Below are 19,626 nucleotides of genomic sequence, written 5' to 3'. Positions count from 1 at the left end.
CCGCACGAAACGCTGCGTTTCGGTGTCTCCTAACTTGCTCTCTCAGTGCCTATCTCCCTGTTTCGTATATGCCTCACTGAAGCCCTGAAAGTGAACTAGTTTCTGAGAATCGAAAATGCAGCGAAGATGAAGAACAAGAAGGAAATAGAAAGACCAAAGAGATAAAAGAAACGATGATTCTCAGAGCTGCTCTCATATGAGTGATTAGGGAACAAATTTCAGAAATAGAGGAGAGATTGGAACGCTATTTAGGGTTATGACGGCATTCCGACCCCAAAGCGACCCCAAAGCCAGTGAGAGGGGAAGAGGGTTTGGCGGGACGCCGGGTGGGGACGAAGATACGGACTCGAAACGGCGTCGGTTTGATCGGAGCAAACGACGCCGTTTGAATACTGGAGAAGAGTATGATACCGGGGAAAGCCAAAACGACGTCGTTTTTCAGTCAGTGCAACTGTAGAATTTTTTTTTTTCTCTTTTCCACAATCTCCATGGGAAACACATTCCATAATTATAAAAAAAATTGGGCTGATAAGAGACATGCGTCTCATATTTCCTTCAATGATTTTCCAAAATAATTCTACAGCAATATATCCTAGCATGCCTTGTACTTTAGGCAGATGTCCTATGAATATGACTAACTATTTCATCACTACTCTATACAATGAGATTGAGTGGAAACAGTCTCTTCGAAACAATATTATAATTGCAGTCTAGTCTAAGGAGATGATGAGTAATTCATACAATGGTCCGCTTTTACTTCTGTTCTTGTCTGTAACAATCTTAGCAAAGGTTGCAGCAAATCAAGATGAGTGCTTGGTATCCAGTAATTGCAGCAACTGATATCTGGCTAAAAGACCAGCTAGACAGCTGTGGATATCCAGTTTGAGATATCTTGCACAGAGAAGAACCAGACCATGCTAGAGCTTCCATACTCGTGAAGAGTGTAGCTTACAGACCTCAGGAAATTATCATGTATGAATCGGACATTTGCCTTTCAGAACCTTAATCTAGCTGTCTCCGGCTTCTTCTTGTTCAAATTGGAACCAGCCTACCAAGCCATAGAACAAATCATCTTCTTCAATTGTTTGGCAACTAAGAGAACAAGAAAAAAAAACATCATATTTACTATTTTCTGCCCATCCCTCTTTCCTGTCTGTTCCTGGTCTTCCAGTTTATGCTGTTGCTTCCTCTTACCTCTATTCCTGGATCTTTCCTCTTGCTGCAGGATTCACAACGTTCCACTATCACTTCAGATAATTGAGCAGGAAAATAGTGTTTCCATGAGATGACCAAACTCTATTTGTTGGAACTGTGAAGCAGAAGGTAAGCAATGCCAGCTGATGGCTTTGTGCATGCTGAGTTGTTAAAATAACTGTGGGTATTCTAGTGGTTGGGAGCAGAGCTTTCAGCTATAGTGTTACAAATGGTGTCTAATAGAACCACAATGATTGAGGCATGCATCATTTTCCTTTGCCAACATGATAAAGCCATCATGTTAATTTCTATCCAAGATAGAAGAATGATAACAGATAACACCATGGCTAACATAGCAAGAAAGCTAGGAATAAACCATGAGAGCACGACAGAAAGAAAAAAACTGAAAAAGAAAGTAGTTTTAACAGTTAGAGAAGCTCACACCATAGCGACAGTGACCCTGGAGGGAAGAAGGAAAACTAGCAAGACATGGAAATGGCAGAACCAAAACAATGATGCAAAAGGGTTAGTTCATTTTTTGTATAGAGTGTTGTAGGACACAGATGTATATATAACAAAAAAAAAACCGAAGTCCCGAACCTCTGCAAGCATGACGACTTTTAATTTTCAATTTTCAGGGAAATGAGACCTGCTAGAGGGGGAAATGAAGAATAATTATTGATGTTATTACATGTATACATTATTCCAAGTTGTGCCAAGGAACAGCATTAAGATAAAATATTGTACTATTACATTAAGGATCTTAATTATGGACGGAGCAGTAAAATATCTTACATCGAAGCCAAGCATGTAGTATTCAATAGGGCGGAATACACAAGTAGATAGTGAAAACTAACTTCCATCTAAGGCAACAGCATCCATGGCATTAAGTGAGGAAATTGGTACCCCTATTGGAATACTCATGCGATCCTCATCTGATATTTCCATGGGATGTACGGTAGGCTTAAGAGGCATCTGCAGAAGTTCAACATCACCTTCCAACATTTCTAGTGCTTTGCTCATAGAAGGACGGTCTGTGGGCTTCATTTGTATACACCATAGTGCAACTATCACCATCTTCTTTATCAATCTCTTTTCATCTTCAGTGGCATCTCTCACTTCTAAGTCTTTTTCTTGATGAAATTTGTCATAAATCCATGATGAAAAATATATTTGACTCGAGTGCTTTGCATGTACATTAACATTTCTTCTTCTCCCCACCATTTCCAATAGCAACATTCCGAAACTGTAAACATCGGCTTTATATGAGACACCTCCAATGTTTTGGTAAAATAATTCAGGAGCAATATATCCCAGTGTTCCTCTAGCCATGGTGAAAGTGACAGTATTTTTATCAGTTGAATACAATTTCGCAAGGCCAAAATCAGACACTTTTGGGTTGAAATTTTGATCAAGAAGAATGTTGTGTGGTTTAATATCAAAATGCAGGATTTGCATATCACAACCTTGATGTAAGTATTCAATCCCACGTCCCACTCCAAGAGCAATCTTGTACAATCTGTCCCAACTTAAAAGAGTGCTCCTTTCTTGATCAAGAAAAACAAACTTATCAAGAGAACCATTTGGCATAAAGTCATATAAAAGGGCCCATTTTGACCCCTCTACACAAAATCCAATGAGTCGCACTATGTTAGCATGATGAATCCTTCCGATTGTTGCAACTTCATTGATAAAATCTTGGCCATTAGCTTTTGATACACTGCACATTTTTACAGCTACCATGTTGCCATTCCGAAGTTTTCCTTTATATACAATGCCGAATCCTCCTTGCCCTAATTTATTCTGAAAACCATTAGTCATTCTTTTTATATCTAAATACGAGTATCTGATTGGCTGGAGATTTTTGTGCCTTCGTAGGAACTCTTCAATACTATCATCCAATGATAAATATCTTCTTTGAAACATGTGGATCAAATGGGCAAGCAGGCCCATTATTGCCACCACGCCTCTTACTCCCATCATTATAGCTAAAAACATAGATCACACATTAAGAAAAAAAAAGGATCATAAGATTTATTGTCACATAGATAAGTTATCCAATCCAACATACAAAGTTAGTTGAGAAAATCATTCCATGCCTTTGAATGAAGTAAACCATTAGATGATCATTGTCATGTTACAGCACAATAAAAGACAACAATCATTTATTGGTTTGCTTGAAATGGAGGTGTTGGGTGCTCCCACACTTGGGTTTGAATTGGTAGTGATAATAAACTAATGGTAGAGAAAATCTGTGGAACAAGAATTGAGCACACTAATGGATTCCCATCCACTTTTGTATAGTAATTTAAGCCAAAATAAGGAAAAGAAAACTTGGCAGCCGAGTGTACAGTCATGAAAGCAAGATTTCAAAGGATTCAAGTGAAAACCTCCATTAAATTATTTTCGCGAGAAACTGATAGTCGGGCCTTGAAATCCTTACCAATCAGAAGCAGAAAACCTGCAAATAAGAGAGAAACATAAGTTGAAGCAGAAATTGAAATGACAGGAAATTAAGAGAGAAAATTATAGATGTGAAGCCAAAGGCCTTACAATTTACAGCATCTTGCATGACCTTGGCAGCATCATATTCTGCATGTTTAAATCATTCAAATGGTATTTAGTCATAGAAATTGAAGACCCTTATGCCAGGTAATTAAGGAGGAAAGGAAGAAAAATTATAGAGCATGTATTTGGAATTACTTGGCCCATATTTGGTTCATGCAAGTTTGAAGGAAAGACAACGGTAAGAAAATAATAAAATTATTTTCTTGTTCATTTATCCATGCGAAATTTAAGGGAAAGGAAATTAAAATCCTTGAAAATTGTACTTTTCTCTAACTTCCCCGTATTTTTCCTTAGCATTTATTTTCCAGGCTTTTTTTAACTAACCAAATGTAGCCTTTTGCCCATGTTGCAGTTATGTAATTCTCATACCTCCGCAATCTACAAGATTCTGATTAAAATCCAAAGTGCAGTTCCCCGTGCATAATGTGCTGCAAAGGACTTCTAGAAATGAAAGCTCCAGCCCCATAAGCAGCTTTTCTCGTAAATGTGAAATTGAGCGGTTGCGGTGGTCTGAAACCTCCTTCGATTGAGTGATAAGGCTCCTGCCTATGGTGCATGAATACGGAATATCGCTCACCCGAATGTCATCTCCAACCAATGCATAAGCATATGTTTGTGAGGAAGACGAAGTGCCATTGCTATTGTTACATGGTGTAATAGGTATGTAGTTATGGTCACTGATTGGCACTGCACATTTCAAGAACACCGTAGAATCGGATCCCCATTCTGAAGGCAAAGAATATGGATCTCCAGGGCTGAAATTTTGAAAGGTCAAGAAGTAGTGCGGAGATGAGAAACAGCTTCCCTTTTCTAGCCCAGGATCCACTATCCGAATAGTATGGTTAGTGTAGTCGATGTTGGCAACATAATATCTCCCCTCGTAAAGTTCTAACGTAGTCCTATTATTTTCACAAGCCAATTTGTAGTTCGGATCACCACAGCCAGATTGATTATTACCTTTTAACCAGAAAGGATCACTGATAGTCACATCCCCACACAAAGAAGTGCTGCATGGCTGGTATTTCTTTGCAACACATACTGAAAGAATGCAGGCTTGGAGGAGTGTTATGAGCCCCACTGCCACAAGTTTTCCTTCACTCAACATCATGCTGCAACTGCTTTGTTTTCACCTCAAGTTTCAGAAGAAGAAAATCGATTACCGAAAATCAAGATCAAGAGGTCATTGTTTCAGTTCCTTGGCTTCCTTAGGTACCATCGATGGGGTAGTTTGTCGTAGCAATACATTTGTTAAAAATAACACAGGAATCCTAGGTGAGTGAATATGCCTATGAGCATTGTCTTTGATAATACCTACATATTAATAAATATTGGATCCATAGTTCTAACAAGGCTCTTTTGGGAATTTATTGTTTAGGGAAGAGTACAAAATGTTCATGACTCCAAAGTAGAATATGCTCTTGAAATGGCCGATCGAAGATTGGAATTATCAAAAAGGTTTTGGAAAATTTAGTAGAATTGTCAGCATCTCAGATGAAAATAAATTTTTAAAAAAATTAACTTTCCTTCAAACAAGTTAACAGACGAAGCCATGTAAAGCATTAAAACATAAGTGTGAAGGGGCTGAGGAGGAGTCCAATCTTTAGAGATGAGTAGTTCATCAAAGATGGTCCTGATCTCTTTATTTCTGTTTTTCTCTGTAACAATTTTTGCAAAGATCGGAGTGAGCCAAGTTGGCTGCCAGGTACGAAGTAGGTGCAGCGAGCAGGGTCCACTGATCCGGTTCCCGTTCTGGCTCAAAGACCAGCCACACAGCTGTGGGTATCCCAGTTTTAAGCTTGCTTGCGTAGAGAGGAAGCAGACCGTGCTAACCATGCTAGAGCTCCCAAATTCAGTAAAGCTTTTGGTGATGAAATTTCTTTATCAGTCTCTTTTCATCTTCAGTGGCATCTCTCACTTCTACGTCTTTTTCTTGATGAAATTAGTCATAAATCCATGATGAAAAATATATTTGACTTGAGTGCTTTGCATGTAAATTAACATTTCTTCTTCTCTCCCCACCATTTCCAATAGCAACATTCCGAAACTGTAAACATTGGCTTTATACAAGACACCTCTAATGTTTTAGTAAAATAATTCAGGAGCAATATATCCCAGTGTTCCTCTTGCTATGGTGAAAGAGAGTATTTTTATTAGTTGAATACAACTTCGCAAGGCCAAAATCACACTTTTGGGTTGAAATTTTGATTAAGAAGAATGTTGTGTGGTTTAATATCAAAATACAGGATTTGCATATCACAACCTCGATGTAAGTATTCAATTCCATGTCCCACTTCAAGTGCAATCTTATTCAACCTGTCCCAACTTAAAAGAGTGCTCATTTCTTGATCAAGAAAAACAAACTTATCAAGAGAACCATTTGGCATAAAGTCATATATATATATATATATATATATATATATATAAGGGCCCATTTTGATCCCTCTATACAAAATCCAATGAGTCGCACCACATTGGCATGATGAATCATTCCGATTGTTGCAACTTCATTGATAAACTCTTGACCATTAGCTTTGGACATGCCCAACATTTTCACGGTTACTATATGTCTGTTTTGAAGTTTTTCTTTATATATAGTGCAAAATCCTTCTTGCCCCAATTATCGGATACAAGTTTTTGACTGGCTAGAGATTTTTGTGACTTTGTAGGAACTCTTCAATATTATCATCCAATGATAAATGCCTTCTTTAAAACAAGTGGATCAAATGAGTCAACAGCCCATTATTGCCAACACACCTCTTGCTCCCATCATTAAGAACAAGAGAACGGATCACAAGGTTTATTGTCATATGCATTAGTTATCCAATACAATATATATAGTTAGTTGAGAAAACCATTCCATGCCTCTGAGTCAGGTAAACCATTAGATGATTGTCATGTTATAGCACAATGTAAGACAATATATAATCATTTATTGGCGGTTTACTTGAAATGGAGGTGTTGGGTACTTCTAATGGTAGTGATAATGAGCTAAATGGTATAGAAAATCATGTGATACTTGGTCAAAGAATTGGACCTTCGGAATTGTGGAACTACTCCAATTCCATCATCTGTGGCTTTTTTTGGGCACTCTAATGGCGGATTCCCATATCCACTTTTGCATGGTAATTTAAGCCAAAATAAGGAACAGAAAAGTTGTTAGCCAAATGTACAATCGTGAAAGCAAGATTTCAAAGGATTCAAGCGAAAACCTTATTAAATTATTTTCACATCGGGCCTTGAAATCCTTACCAATGAGAAACAGAAAACCTGAAAATGAGAGAGAAACATAAGTTGAAGTGCAAAGTACTAATCTAAGGCATATATATGATTATTACTATTGTTGTAAAAAAATTAGGGGAGCATTAGAAGCATAAATAATGAAATCTGTTAGGAAGTGTCTAAATTCCTAATTAGTATAAATTCTTTTTTTGTAAAGAATATTATATAGAATATTTCTAAGTTGATATATTATTATAATATTAGACTTCCTTATAAAATAAGGAAGGTTGTTGGAAATATCTCTATAAATATTTTAAGTCATGAGAGGAAAAAGTTATGAGATGGAGATGTAAAGACTATACGAGGTGAATAGAGATGTGAGGAAGAGCGGGAGGTACCCGGTGGAGTGAACAGACTCGTGGTAGGGTAGGGATATGAAGAGTGGGAAAACATATAATGTTTCGGAAACCCAATAATTGTATTTGGTTATATCCTCTGTAATGTTCTGGTTCTGTCCTTTGTAATGTTCTCTATTGTACAGTGGAATGATTTTCTTTCAGTGGACATAGGTATGATTAGTCGAACCACGTTAAAATCTTGTATACTGTATGTGTTGATTATGTAATCTTTGTGTTATTGATTAATAATGTTTGCATCAAAGCTTCTGTCGGCGCAACAAAATCAAATCTAAGGTTGTATTAATTTTTTTAAGTATTAATACAAATTTATGTCCATTCACAATGCAAATGAAATAGATACCAACAGAGTTATAAAACAAGAATATATATATATATTATATATATAGATGTGAAGCTAAAGCCTTACAATTTAAAGCATCTTGCATGGCATTGTCAGCATCGTATTCTGCATGTTTAAATCATTCAAATGATATTAGTCATAGAAATTGAAATAAGAAGGCAAGGAAGAAAAAATCACAGAACATGCATTTGAAATTTCCCTAGCCGATGTTTGGTTCTAGCAAACTTGAAAGGAAGGAAAAATTGAAGGAATGGCAAAGGTAAAAAAAACTAATAAAATTATTTCTTGTTCATTTATGCAAGGAAAATTTAAGCAAAAGAAACTTAAAATCTTTGAAAATTGCACTTTTCTCAAACTTTCCCATATTTTTTCCTTAGCATTTCTTTTCCTGACTTCAGTTCTAATTTTATCTAAACTAAACTAATATATATATATATATATATATATATATTTTTTTTTTCTTTCCTTAGTTCTTTCTAGCAACCAATGCAGCCTTTTGCCCATGTTGCAGTTATATCATTGTCATACCTCCGCTATGTACACCATTCTTATAAAAATCCACAGTGCAGTTCCCCTTGCATGATGTGCTGCAAATGACGTTTAAAAATGAAAGCTCCAGGCCCATAAGCAGCTTTTCTTGTAAATCTGGCATTAAGCGGTTGCTGGAGCCTGAAAGTACCTTCCATTGAGTGATAAGGCACCTGCCTATGGTGCATGAATACGGAATATCGCTTGCCCGAACATCTCCAATCAGGGCATAAGCATATGTTTGTGAGGAAGACGAAGTGCCATTGCTATTGTTGCATGGAATAATGGGAATGTAGTTAATATTACTGATTCGCACTGTACAGTTCAAGAAAACCGTAGAAGCTGATCCCCATTTTAAGGGCAAAGAATATGGATCTCCATGGCTGAAATTTTGAAAGGTCAAGTAGTAGTGAGGAGATGAGAAACAGCTTCCCTTTTTTAGCCCAGGATCCACTATCCAAATATTACGGTCTAAGTAGTTGATATTGGCTACATAGTATTTCCCCTTGTAAAGTTCTAACGTAGTCCTATTATCTTCACAAGCCAATTTATAGTTGGGATCACCACAGCCAGATGTATTATTACCTTTTAACCAGAAAGGTTCACTGATATTCATATCCCCACAAAAAGACGTGCTTCACGACTCCATGCAACACATACTGAAAGAATGCAGGCATGGAGGAATGTTATGAGCCCCACTGCCGCAAGTTTTCCTTCACTCAACATCATGCTGCAGCTGCTTTGTTTTCACCTCAAGTTTCAGAAGAAGAAAAACGATTACAGAAAATCAAGGTCAAGAGGTCATTGTTTCAGTTCCTTGGCTTCCTTAGGTACCATCGATGGGGTAGTTTGTCGTAGCAATACATTTGTTAAAAATAACACAGGAATCCTAGGTGAGTGAATATGCCTATGAGCATTGTCTTTGATAATACCTACATTAATTATAAATATTGGATTCCATAGTTCTAACAAGGCTCTTATGGGAATTTATTGTTTAGGGAAGAGTACAAAATGTTCATGACTCCAAAGTAGAATATGCTCTTGAAATGGCCGATCGAAGATTGGAATTATCAAAAAGGTTTTGGAAAATTTAGTGGAATTGTCAGCATCTCAGATGAAAATAATTTTTAAAAAAAATTAACTTTCCTTCAAACAAGTTAACAGATGAAGCCATGTAAAGCATTAAAACCTAAGTGTGAAGGGGCTGAGGAGCAGTCCAACTTTAGAGATGAGTAGTTCATCAAAGATGGTCCTGATCTCTTTATTTCTATTTTTCTCTGTTACAATTTTTGCAAAGATCGGAGTGAGCCAAGTTGGCTGCCAGGTACGAAGTAGGTGCAGCGAGCAGGGTCCACTGATCCGGTTCCCGTTCTGGCTCAAAGACCAGCCACACAGCTGTGGGTATCCCGGCTTTGAGCTTGCTTGCGTACAGAAGAAGCAGACCATGCTAACCATGCTAGAGCTGCCAAATTCAGTAAAGCTTATGGTGAAGAAGATCAATTACAAATCTCAGGAAATTGTAGTCCAAGACCCGGATAATTGCCTTTCAAGACAGCTTCTGAACCTCAACCCAAATGCTTCTCTCTTCGGTTTCAAATTGGAAAATAACTTTCCCCAAAAAGACCGAGACTTCACCATCTTCAACTGTTCCTCACCTAAGGAAGAATCAGATTATTTTCATCCCATCCGTTGTGCCGTCGGGAACTATGCTGTTCCCTCCTCCTCTCATCTCCATTCCTTGGATCTATTCTCTTGCCATGGGATTTACAGGGCTTATCTCCCGTATGAAATACTTGTTGTGGAAAGTGATTTTACGATGATTTGGGAAAAATCTATATGTGAAAACTGTGAGGCACAAGGTAAGTTATGCAGACTGAAGCCCGAAACCAATAAACTTGGAACAGAATGCATCTCAAAAAACGGTATTATATTCATTCCTTATCTTGCTTCTTTTCACTCTTCAAGCAAACATATACTTGGTGCAGTTAAACCCAGATGATATAATTCGCTTACCTGCCTTTCTGTAATGACTACAAGCCAATGGGGAATTCACTCTTTGTTAAAGACCTTGGCTACGAAAAAATGCACTTGGAAGGCCCAAGGTTAAGGGATACAAGGAGAAAGAGTTGAAAATGTATAAAAAAATAGAGAAAATTGAATATAAGAAAACAATATATGTTTTGATTTTATTAGTTTTCTAAGCACATCAAGCTAATAATTTAATGATTTGCTGCAGGTGCACCTATGCGGCTCATTGGAGGTGAAAGTTCTTATTTCCCATGCTTCTTTTATTATTGAGGGAAACGGAGTCTTAACTAGTTGTTTCTATATGCAGGTATAATCTTCGGATTCTTTATTCTGATGCTTGTGCTGGTTGCAGTCTATCATGCGTATCGCACAAATAAATCCAAAAAGGAGAATCAAATAAAGATTGAATCATTTTTAGAGGATTACAAGGCTCTCAAGCCCTCAAGATATAGTTATGTGGATATTAAGAAGATTACAAATAAATTTAAGGAGAAGCTGGGTGAAGGAGGTTATGGGACGGTCTACAAAGGAAAACTTTCCAATGATATTCTTGTTGCAGTTAAGGTTCTTAACAATTCCAAGGGAAATGGGGAAGAGTTCATTAATGAAGTGGGAACAATAGGTAGAATCCACCATGTTAATGTGGTTCGCTTGGTTGGATTTTGTGCCGATGGATCTATACGAGCTCTTATTTATGAGTTCTTACCAAATGAATCTTTAGAGAAGTTCATATTTTCAGTTGCTGGGGAGAATCATTCACTTGGTTGGGAGAAACTTCAACATATTGCTATAGGTATAGCCAAAGGAATTGAGTATCTTCACCAAGGTTGTGATCAAAGAATCCTCCATTTCGATATCAAACCTCATAATATTTTACTAGATCACAATTTTAATCCAAAAATCTCTGACTTTGGTTTAGCAAAATTATGTTCGAAGGAAGAAAGTGTTGTTTCTATGACCGTAGCTAGGGGTACTATTGGCTATATTGCACCAGAAGTGTTGTCTCGAAATTTTGGGAATGCATCTCATAAATCAGATGTTTATAGTTTTGGAATGCTATTACTTGAAATGGTAGGAGGAAGAAAGAATATTGATGCTACAGTTGAGAACACCAGTCAAGTATACTTCCCAGAGTGGGTTTATTGTCATTTGAATCAAGGGAAAGAGTTGAATATTCGAGCTGAGAAAGGGGGAGACACAAAAATAACAAAGAAACTAACAATTGTGGGACTTTGGTGCATTCAATGGTATCCAATAGATCGTCCTTCGATGAAAGTAGCAGTTCAAATGTTGGAAGGAGAGGGAGATAATTTAACCATGCCTCCCAATCCTTTTGCCTCTTGGGTCCAACAAGAACAAATATGAATAGGTTGGGGAGGTCACTTCAACATGATTTGGTATTTAGCACAAAATTAGAGTGAAAAAGGGTCTATCATAGGTTTTTTTTCCTATAATTTTGAGTGTAATTACCATATCTTGTATTGTTCCTCAAAGTACTTGAGATTTTCATTTATTACTATTACTTTGATCAATGTTTGTATAACATTTGCCTTTTGTGCTTAACTTATATCAATAAAAGTGAAAATATGAGTTAGCTAGGCACTTCCAATTTATAGAGTCGATATTTGTATGCCTTTTGTGATGGGAGATCAGGATGTTTTTCCTTGGAGATGGAAAATTCAGGTTCTCCATAATAATTATGATCCAATATCGCTTTGGCTAATTTAGTTCTTAATATAAGATCGTTCAAGTTAAGTTTTTTTTTGTTATTGGAATAGTTGAATTCTTATAGATCCTCCAAACTCTATCAAATTTGTCTAGCCAATAGATACCATAGATTTGAGTGAGTATAGTATGTAAAGTTACCAATCAATATGAATTATATTGGATGATCATGATACTTCCCAAAAATTGAGGAAGATATTGTTGATAAATAGAAGTACATCTTATTCATTAACATCTTGTACAATATTCCACTATAGTTAAGACAATCAAACCAACTCTCATAGGATCTCTTAATGGTGATCTCACATTGGATAATCAATATTCCTAAAAGTTTAAACTTTTAAGATTTGACTCACAATGTGTACCATGCACTTTAATAAGTTTCACTAAATAACCTTAGTACTTAAAAGTAAAAGATCAAGTAACAGGTTTTGAATTAATAAATTGAACAAGTTAAATCGAAAACATCTTAAGTTAAGGATTAAGTTTTCAGTTATACCAAATACCTTAGAAGTAATTCCAAAAGTACATAATAACAATTGAAGCTTGAAGCAGAAAGAATTGTTTCTCATAGTCATAGTCATGCACCATTTTGGTCATTTTAATTACTGAAATTTTGACTAGGAGAGCTTTGAGAAAGACAAGACCATTTACAAAATAAGGTTTGGCTTATGGAGAAGAATAAGTATTGAACAATGATGATTTTTCTATGAAATGGTAGAAATAGAAAGCATGTTGTGCTAACTGAATAGAAGAAATACAGATGCAAATGGTGTCATTATAAGAAAAAGGGAAACCTAAAGTAAGGGATGCAAAAAATGGGTAACTAGGATGATCGGTTTTGACAAGAATTGGTGGTTAAGCTGATGGAGGAGAGGCTTACTTAGGATAGAACAAATAAATTGATAGGAAAGATTTTAATAGACAGAAAACAAAGTGACTATAGAAGAAACTGTGAATCTTACATAAGAAGGAGACCATGTTGTGCTAACAAATGGAAAATTTTCGATAGAGAAAGTACACACAGGAGAGGCGGAAATGGTTAAATAAAAATATGGGAAGTCATTTCTTAAAAGTTGCACTTTTTGTTATTTGATTTGATTTGTTTGGTCTCTCTAGTATAAAACACCATATTTGAGTTCATACTTTCCATTTATCAAATCTTGTAACATAACCTTTGATTTTATATGTAATTTTTCTCTCATTTTGAACATAGCTTTTGAATTTCTCTCTATGCCCAAGAAATCAGTTACCTTCCATCTCAAATTTCTTTATGGCTTGAAGTAATCTTCTAAACAATGATATAAAAGGTTTCATACTCTTATGATTGGTAATATTGACTATTGTATGAGTGAGTATAATAGCTGTGTTTATCACAGGAAATTGTTTGATGGTTTTTTTTTTTAATTTCTTTATTTTGTATTTTGATGACATGTTAATTAATTACAATAAGAACAACTTAATATTAATAGGTTGAAAAATAAACTTAGGGGAGAGCTTGAAATGAAAGACCTTGGAGCTGTAATAAAATATTGGGCATGAAGATTTATAAAGATTGAAAAACAAAAAAATCGCACGTATTATAGAAAAGTACATAAAGAAAGTGTTGGAATGCTTTGTAATGCAAGGGTCAAAGCTAATAAGCACCCTATTAGCAACTCACTTTAAACTTTTAAGTGTTTTATATCATCATAGGTCAAGGAGGAAGAACATGTCATGTGTTCCTTATACCAAACATTTGATATATGCAAGTAGTGTGGTGAGTAGTATATATATAGATTGATTTGATAGGATAAATTAGCGATTAATGAAATGTATGCTTTGATACTTAAAAGATACATTAGATGTTGGTTTAGTAAATACTAATAATAATGACATTTTTGGGATAGTTGTTGATTATAATTATGTTGGAGATCTGGATAAAAGTATCTTGAATAGGATGTGTATCATTTTACGTAGTAGTGTTATTAATTGGAAAATAACCTTACAATGTACAATTGCATTGTCAACAATTGAAGCAAGATATATGGCAGCCACGAAAATAGTGAAAGAAACATTGCTTGAACTTAATATGTGTTGGCAATATCTAAAAGCTCAAGTTTGTTTGAATCTTGGGAATTGAAGTTAAGGTAAAGATTGCTAAAAAAATGTCTCAACTTCTTTTTTAAATTAATTTGTAAGTTACTAATATTTTCTTATTAGAATATATTTGTGTAAAATATCTGTTTAATATTAAAGGAATTATTCTATTGTGATATTTTTTTTTAAGAACAAGTACTTTGATAATTACACAATTAATTTCTTGTATGAAATATTCTTATATAATTAGAAAAATATAGGAAAAGATTTTGGGTAAAAGAGGAAGTCATTTTTTGGTATAATTGAGACTTTGAGATTTAAAAGCTCTAGGATTGTAATCGCCTAGAGGAAATTCCTTTTGTCTTCACTTGTGAATGTAAGTTTAATTTAGGCTCAACCATATAAATTGTTTTGTTCTTTACTTTTTCTATTTTCATTCTTTTATATTCTTCTCTTTGTCATTATTCTTTGCCGTGTATTTTACAACACCTTTTCCAAAAAGGTTGGCTTGGGTTACTATGAGGCCAAACTTGGCCTTTGGTATGATAATGTCTTATAATAAGGATGATGTCCATTTCTACAAACACATAAACATAACAAAATGATAAACTATAAAGTGGATGAATATATGTGAATAAAAAATTGTACAATATAAAGTTAATGAAATGTTAATAATATAAACAACAAAATTTTATTTCACTTTTTGATATATGATATATCTTTTTAACAATTGGATATTATAATTTTGTTATTTAATATTAAGATTCAAAATGTAAAAGATAAATGATAAAATATTTTAAAAATTTTAAATGTTTATATATGATTTTAACATTTTATAATTATTTTTAATTTTAATAATATAGAAATACTATATTTATAATGACATGTTAATATTACAATTCAATAACACTTCAACCATTAGTCATACTATTAAATTGCAATCCGATGATTTTTCTAATTCAATGACAAATTTAGTTCTAGAAATATTAGTGGCAATCAAGTAGTTGCAGTCTTGATGTAGGTTAGTCAATCATGTGCCCCACTCTAGGACAAAATGGGTTGGGCCAGGTCAAGTTTAGGCTTTTTTAGTTTGGGTTTGATCCAAGTTTGGGCTATCCTTAGCTAGGTCCAAGCAGACTACTGGCTATATCTGGGCTGATCTATGAATTTAACTCCTAACCCAAGCCCGAGTGTAAACCCCAGAATTTAACAAATATAATCATGTCTATTAATAAAAAAGAACATAATAATCGATGGTTTAAGGGGTTTTACATCCCCTTTACCATGGTGGATTTCAAATCTCTATAAAGCATATCTTTCTAGTGATGTTTTTGGCTTAGATTTCCTTATTAAGGGTCAATCCAATTAAGCTCGTAGCATCTACCAATTTCACCATCTAGTTTGGCCCTAGAGGGATTGGGTTGGGCTTTGGCTTAAAAATTTTGGGCAAGCTCATGCCAACTTCCTGTCATACGTGCCAATATCATATCCCTAACTCTACTACTAAAACACTATCAATCTTTCATAACACCAATATACAACAATCTAATACTTTTTTAATGGCTATCGATTAAATCAACATTTGCATATTCCATTAATAGTTATCGATTAAATCAACTAAATATAATGGGCTCAACTGACTTGAGTTCAATGGGCGGAGTGTGAACACTATAATATATGTCAATAATGCCCATAAGTAGAAGCAAAGTACTCAAAATTGGATTGTTCACATCATCTCCTTTTCTTATATCAGCTGTAGATACCATGGCCTATAAGCTACTGTCATACTTCTCTTCAAATAATTGACTTAAAATTTTGTAATTTTATTACAAGAACACATCCTCAGCTGAAAAGATATTGTCTCTATCGTGGATAGCTTGAGTGATCCATTGATTAAAGACTGTTATCTGTAAAGAATTGGAGGCATGGATACTTACAACAATGTGATGAAGACATGCTGAATTATTGAGTTGTCAGTGATTGTACCATGAATTTTCCTAGAAGAACTAGATAAGCTTGACTGACAAAAGTTTTTGGCATCAAACATTGCGGGGTGGTTGATCATTCATAGAAAACACACATCATACAATCAGTCTATGGGGCCATTCCAATGGCAAAACAATGGAAAGCGGTTGCTTTCCAGCATGAAATAATTTGGGAGGAAATGATAGTCTAGAAGATAAAATCTCATGTCACCTAACCCTTCAATGTTGGACCTGAAACCATCAAACCCTAGTGGTGGGCTTATGGAAAGTTGAAGCATGCATACCTTTTATATTAAGGACAACATACTTTTGATATTTGTTGTCATTGTTTAGGGTCGAATGCTTTTGATATTTGTGGTGGTGCCCAGTTGAATTTGTCTTAAAATCAACTTTAGCAAAGTTAAGAATAAAATGAGTACTTTTACAATTAGTTATGAATAAACTTAATATATCAAATTAAAAAACTAAAATACAAGAAAAAAGTATCATATTTTTGAAAAAAATTATTCAAAATTATCTTCTTCGTCTTATTTATTTATTTATTTTAAAAGGGCTTGATGTATTCTATTTGAAGCTTAATTGTATATGATATTTGTCAAGCTAATTCTTTATTGACTCAAAAATTTCTAACTCTATTAAAACATTGCTTTAAAACAGTACTTTTTAAAAGCTCACCCGTTACATTTTTTGACAAAGGGGAAAAGGAAGAAGCTGTACATATCCCATTATTGAGTTGTTATATTCTGTATCATTGAGAACTTGCTTTCAAAAATCAAGCATTGTGGGGTAGTTAATCCTTTAGGAGCTCTGCAAAGTCGAACATGTTTTAATCGGTACTATGTATGGAGCCATGCATTCACATGTAGTTCAGAAGATAAGATTGCATGTCACCTCTGAATAATGGACCCAAAAGCATCGGGCACTATAGAGATTAGTGTTTTGGAATTATTGGTTACATGACCTTACTGCTTTTGTAAAGTTGAAGACATGCTACTTTTTGATATATATATCACCAATTTTATTTCAAAAGTATTTGTAATTAAGCATGTCCACTCATGAACAAAATTGATTTTGTTCTATCATCACCTTACACATTTCTTATGTCCAAAAAATTGAGTGAAAGATTTGCCAAAGGCTACTCTTTTTTGTCTTTTTGGATAAAAGCTAGCTACTTTCTATTTTGCCCGAAGCTACTTTTTTAGGTCGAAAGCAGTTTTTTTCCAAAAGCTATTATCATTCTTTTTTTTTTCTTCTTCTTTTGAATGATCGGTCCATGGGGCCACTCCAAAGGAAAAACAAGGGAAAGTGGTTGCTTTCCAGCACAAATAATTTGGGAGGAAATGATAGTGTAGAAGATAAAATAGCATGTCACCTACCCTTGAATGTTGGACCTGAAACCATGAACCCTAGTGGTGGGCTTTTGAATTCTAGGTCATAGTGGTGGGTCTCATTGCTTTTGCTACTTTTTTTAGGTCGAAAGCAGTTTTTTTCCAAAAGCTATTATCATTCTTTTTTTTTTCTTCTTCTTTTGAATGATCGGTCCATGGGGCCACTCCAAAGGAAAAACAAGGGAAAGTGGTTGCTTTCCAGCACAAATAATTTGGGAGGAAATGATAGTGTAGAAGATAAAATAGCATGTCACCTACCCTTGAATGTTGGACCTGAAACCATGAACCCTAGTGGTGGGCTTTTGAATTCTAGGTCATAGTGGTGGGTCTCATTGCTTTTGCTACTTTTTTTAGGTCGAAAGCAGTTTTTTTCCAAAAGCTATTATCATTCTTTTTTTTTTTCTTCTTCTTTTGAATGATCGGTCCATGGGGCCACTCCAAAGGAAAAACAAGGGAAAGTGGTTGCTTTCCAGCACAAATAATTTGGGAGGAAATGATAGTGTAGAAGATAAAATAGCATGTCACCTACCCTTGAATGTTGGACCTGAAACCATGAACCCTAGTGGTGGGCTTTTGAATTCTAGGTCATAGTGGTGGGTCTCATTGCTTTTGCTACTTTTTTTAGGTCGAAAGCAGTTTTTTTCCAAAAGCTATTATCATTCTTTTTTTTTTTCTTCTTCTTTTGAATGATCGGTCCATGGGGCCACTCCAAAGGAAAAACAAGGGAAAGTGGTTGCTTTCCAGCACAAATAATTTGGGAGGAAATGATAGTGTAGAAGATAAAATAGCATGTCACCTACCCTTGAATGTTGGACCTGAAACCATGAACCCTAGTGGTGGGCTTTTGAATTCTAGGTCATAGTGGTGGGTCTCATTGCTTTTGCTACTTTTTTAGGTCGAAAGCAGTTTTTTTCCAAAAGCTATTATCATTCTTTTTTTTTTCTTCTTCTTTTGAATGATCGGTCCATGGGGCCACTCCAAAGGAAAAACAAGGGAAAGTGGTTGCTTTCCAGCACAAATAATTTGGGAGGAAATGATAGTGTAGAAGATAAAATAGCATGTCACCTACCCTTGAATGTTGGACCTGAAACCATGAACCCTAGTGGTGGGCTTTTGAATTCTAGGTCATAGTGGTGGGTCTCATTGCTTTTGCTACTTTTTTTAGGTCGAAAGCAGTTTTTTTCCAAAAGCTATTATCATTCTTTTTTTTTTCTTCTTCTTTTGAATGATCGGTCCATGGGGCCACTCCAAAGGAAAAACAAGGGAAAGTGGTTGCTTTCCAGCACAAATAATTTGGGAGGAAATGATAGTGTAGAAGATAAAATAGCATGTCACCTACCCTTGAATGTTGGACCTGAAACCATGAACCCTAGTGGTGGGCTTTTGAATTCTAGGTCATAGTGGTGGGTCTCATTGCTTTTGCTACTTTTTTTAGGTCGAAAGCAGTTTTTTTCCAAAAGCTATTATCATTCTTTTTTTTTTTTCTTCTTCTTTTGAATGATCGGTCCATGGGGCCACTCCAAAGGAAAAACAAGGGAAAGTGGTTGCTTTCCAGCACAAATAATTTGGGAGGAAATGATAGTGTAGAAGATAAAATAGCATGTCACCTACCCTTGAATGTTGGACCTGAAACCATGAACCCTAGTGGTGGGCTTTTGAATTCTAGGTCATAGTGGTGGGTCTCATTGCTTTTGCTACTTTTTTTAGGTCGAAAGCAGTTTTTTTCCAAAAGCTATTATCATTCTTTTTTTTTTCTTCTTCTTTTGAATGATCAGTCCATGGGGCCACTCCAAAGGAAAAACAAGGGAAAGTGGTTGCTTTCCAGCACAAATAATTTGGGAGGAAATGATAGTGTAGAAGATAAAATAGCATGTCACCTACCCTTGAATGTTGGACCTGAAACCATGAACCCTAGTGGTGGGCTTTTGAATTCTAGGTCATAGTGGTGGGTCTCATTGCTTTTGCTACTTTTTTTAGGTCGAAAGCAGTTTTTTTCCAAAAGCTATTATCATTCTTTTTTTTTTCTTCTTCTTTTGAATGATCGGTCCATGGGGCCACTCCAAAGGAAAAACAAGGGAAAGTGGTTGCTTTCCAGCACAAATAATTTGGGAGGAAATGATAGTGTAGAAGATAAAATAGCATGTCACCTACCC

At 35.3% G+C, this 19,626-nt stretch overlaps 1 protein-coding gene and 1 pseudogene across 1 annotated transcript; one reads left to right on the top strand and one right to left on the bottom strand.

The window, feature by feature from the left end:
- Window positions 1-1,902: 1,902 nt before the first annotated feature.
- LOC117933667 (rust resistance kinase Lr10-like) lies at window positions 1,903-3,177 on the bottom strand. The gene has a single exon (XM_034855143.1). It carries the CDS (start codon window positions 3,175-3,177, stop codon window positions 2,047-2,049), a length of 1,131 nt encoding a protein of 376 aa, XP_034711034.1. The 3' UTR covers window positions 1,903-2,046.
- Window positions 3,178-9,496: 6,319 nt separating this feature from the next.
- Window positions 9,497-11,717, top strand: LOC117933430 (annotated as a pseudogene).
- The last annotated feature ends 7,909 nt before the right edge of the window (window positions 11,718-19,626 follow it).

Source organism: Vitis riparia, chromosome 16 (assembly GCF_004353265.1).
Source record: "Vitis riparia cultivar Riparia Gloire de Montpellier isolate 1030 chromosome 16, EGFV_Vit.rip_1.0, whole genome shotgun sequence".
Taxonomy (NCBI): domain Eukaryota; kingdom Viridiplantae; phylum Streptophyta; class Magnoliopsida; order Vitales; family Vitaceae; genus Vitis; species Vitis riparia.
Note: the sequence above shows the minus strand (reverse complement) of the source record. Positions and strands in the feature narration are given on the sequence as shown.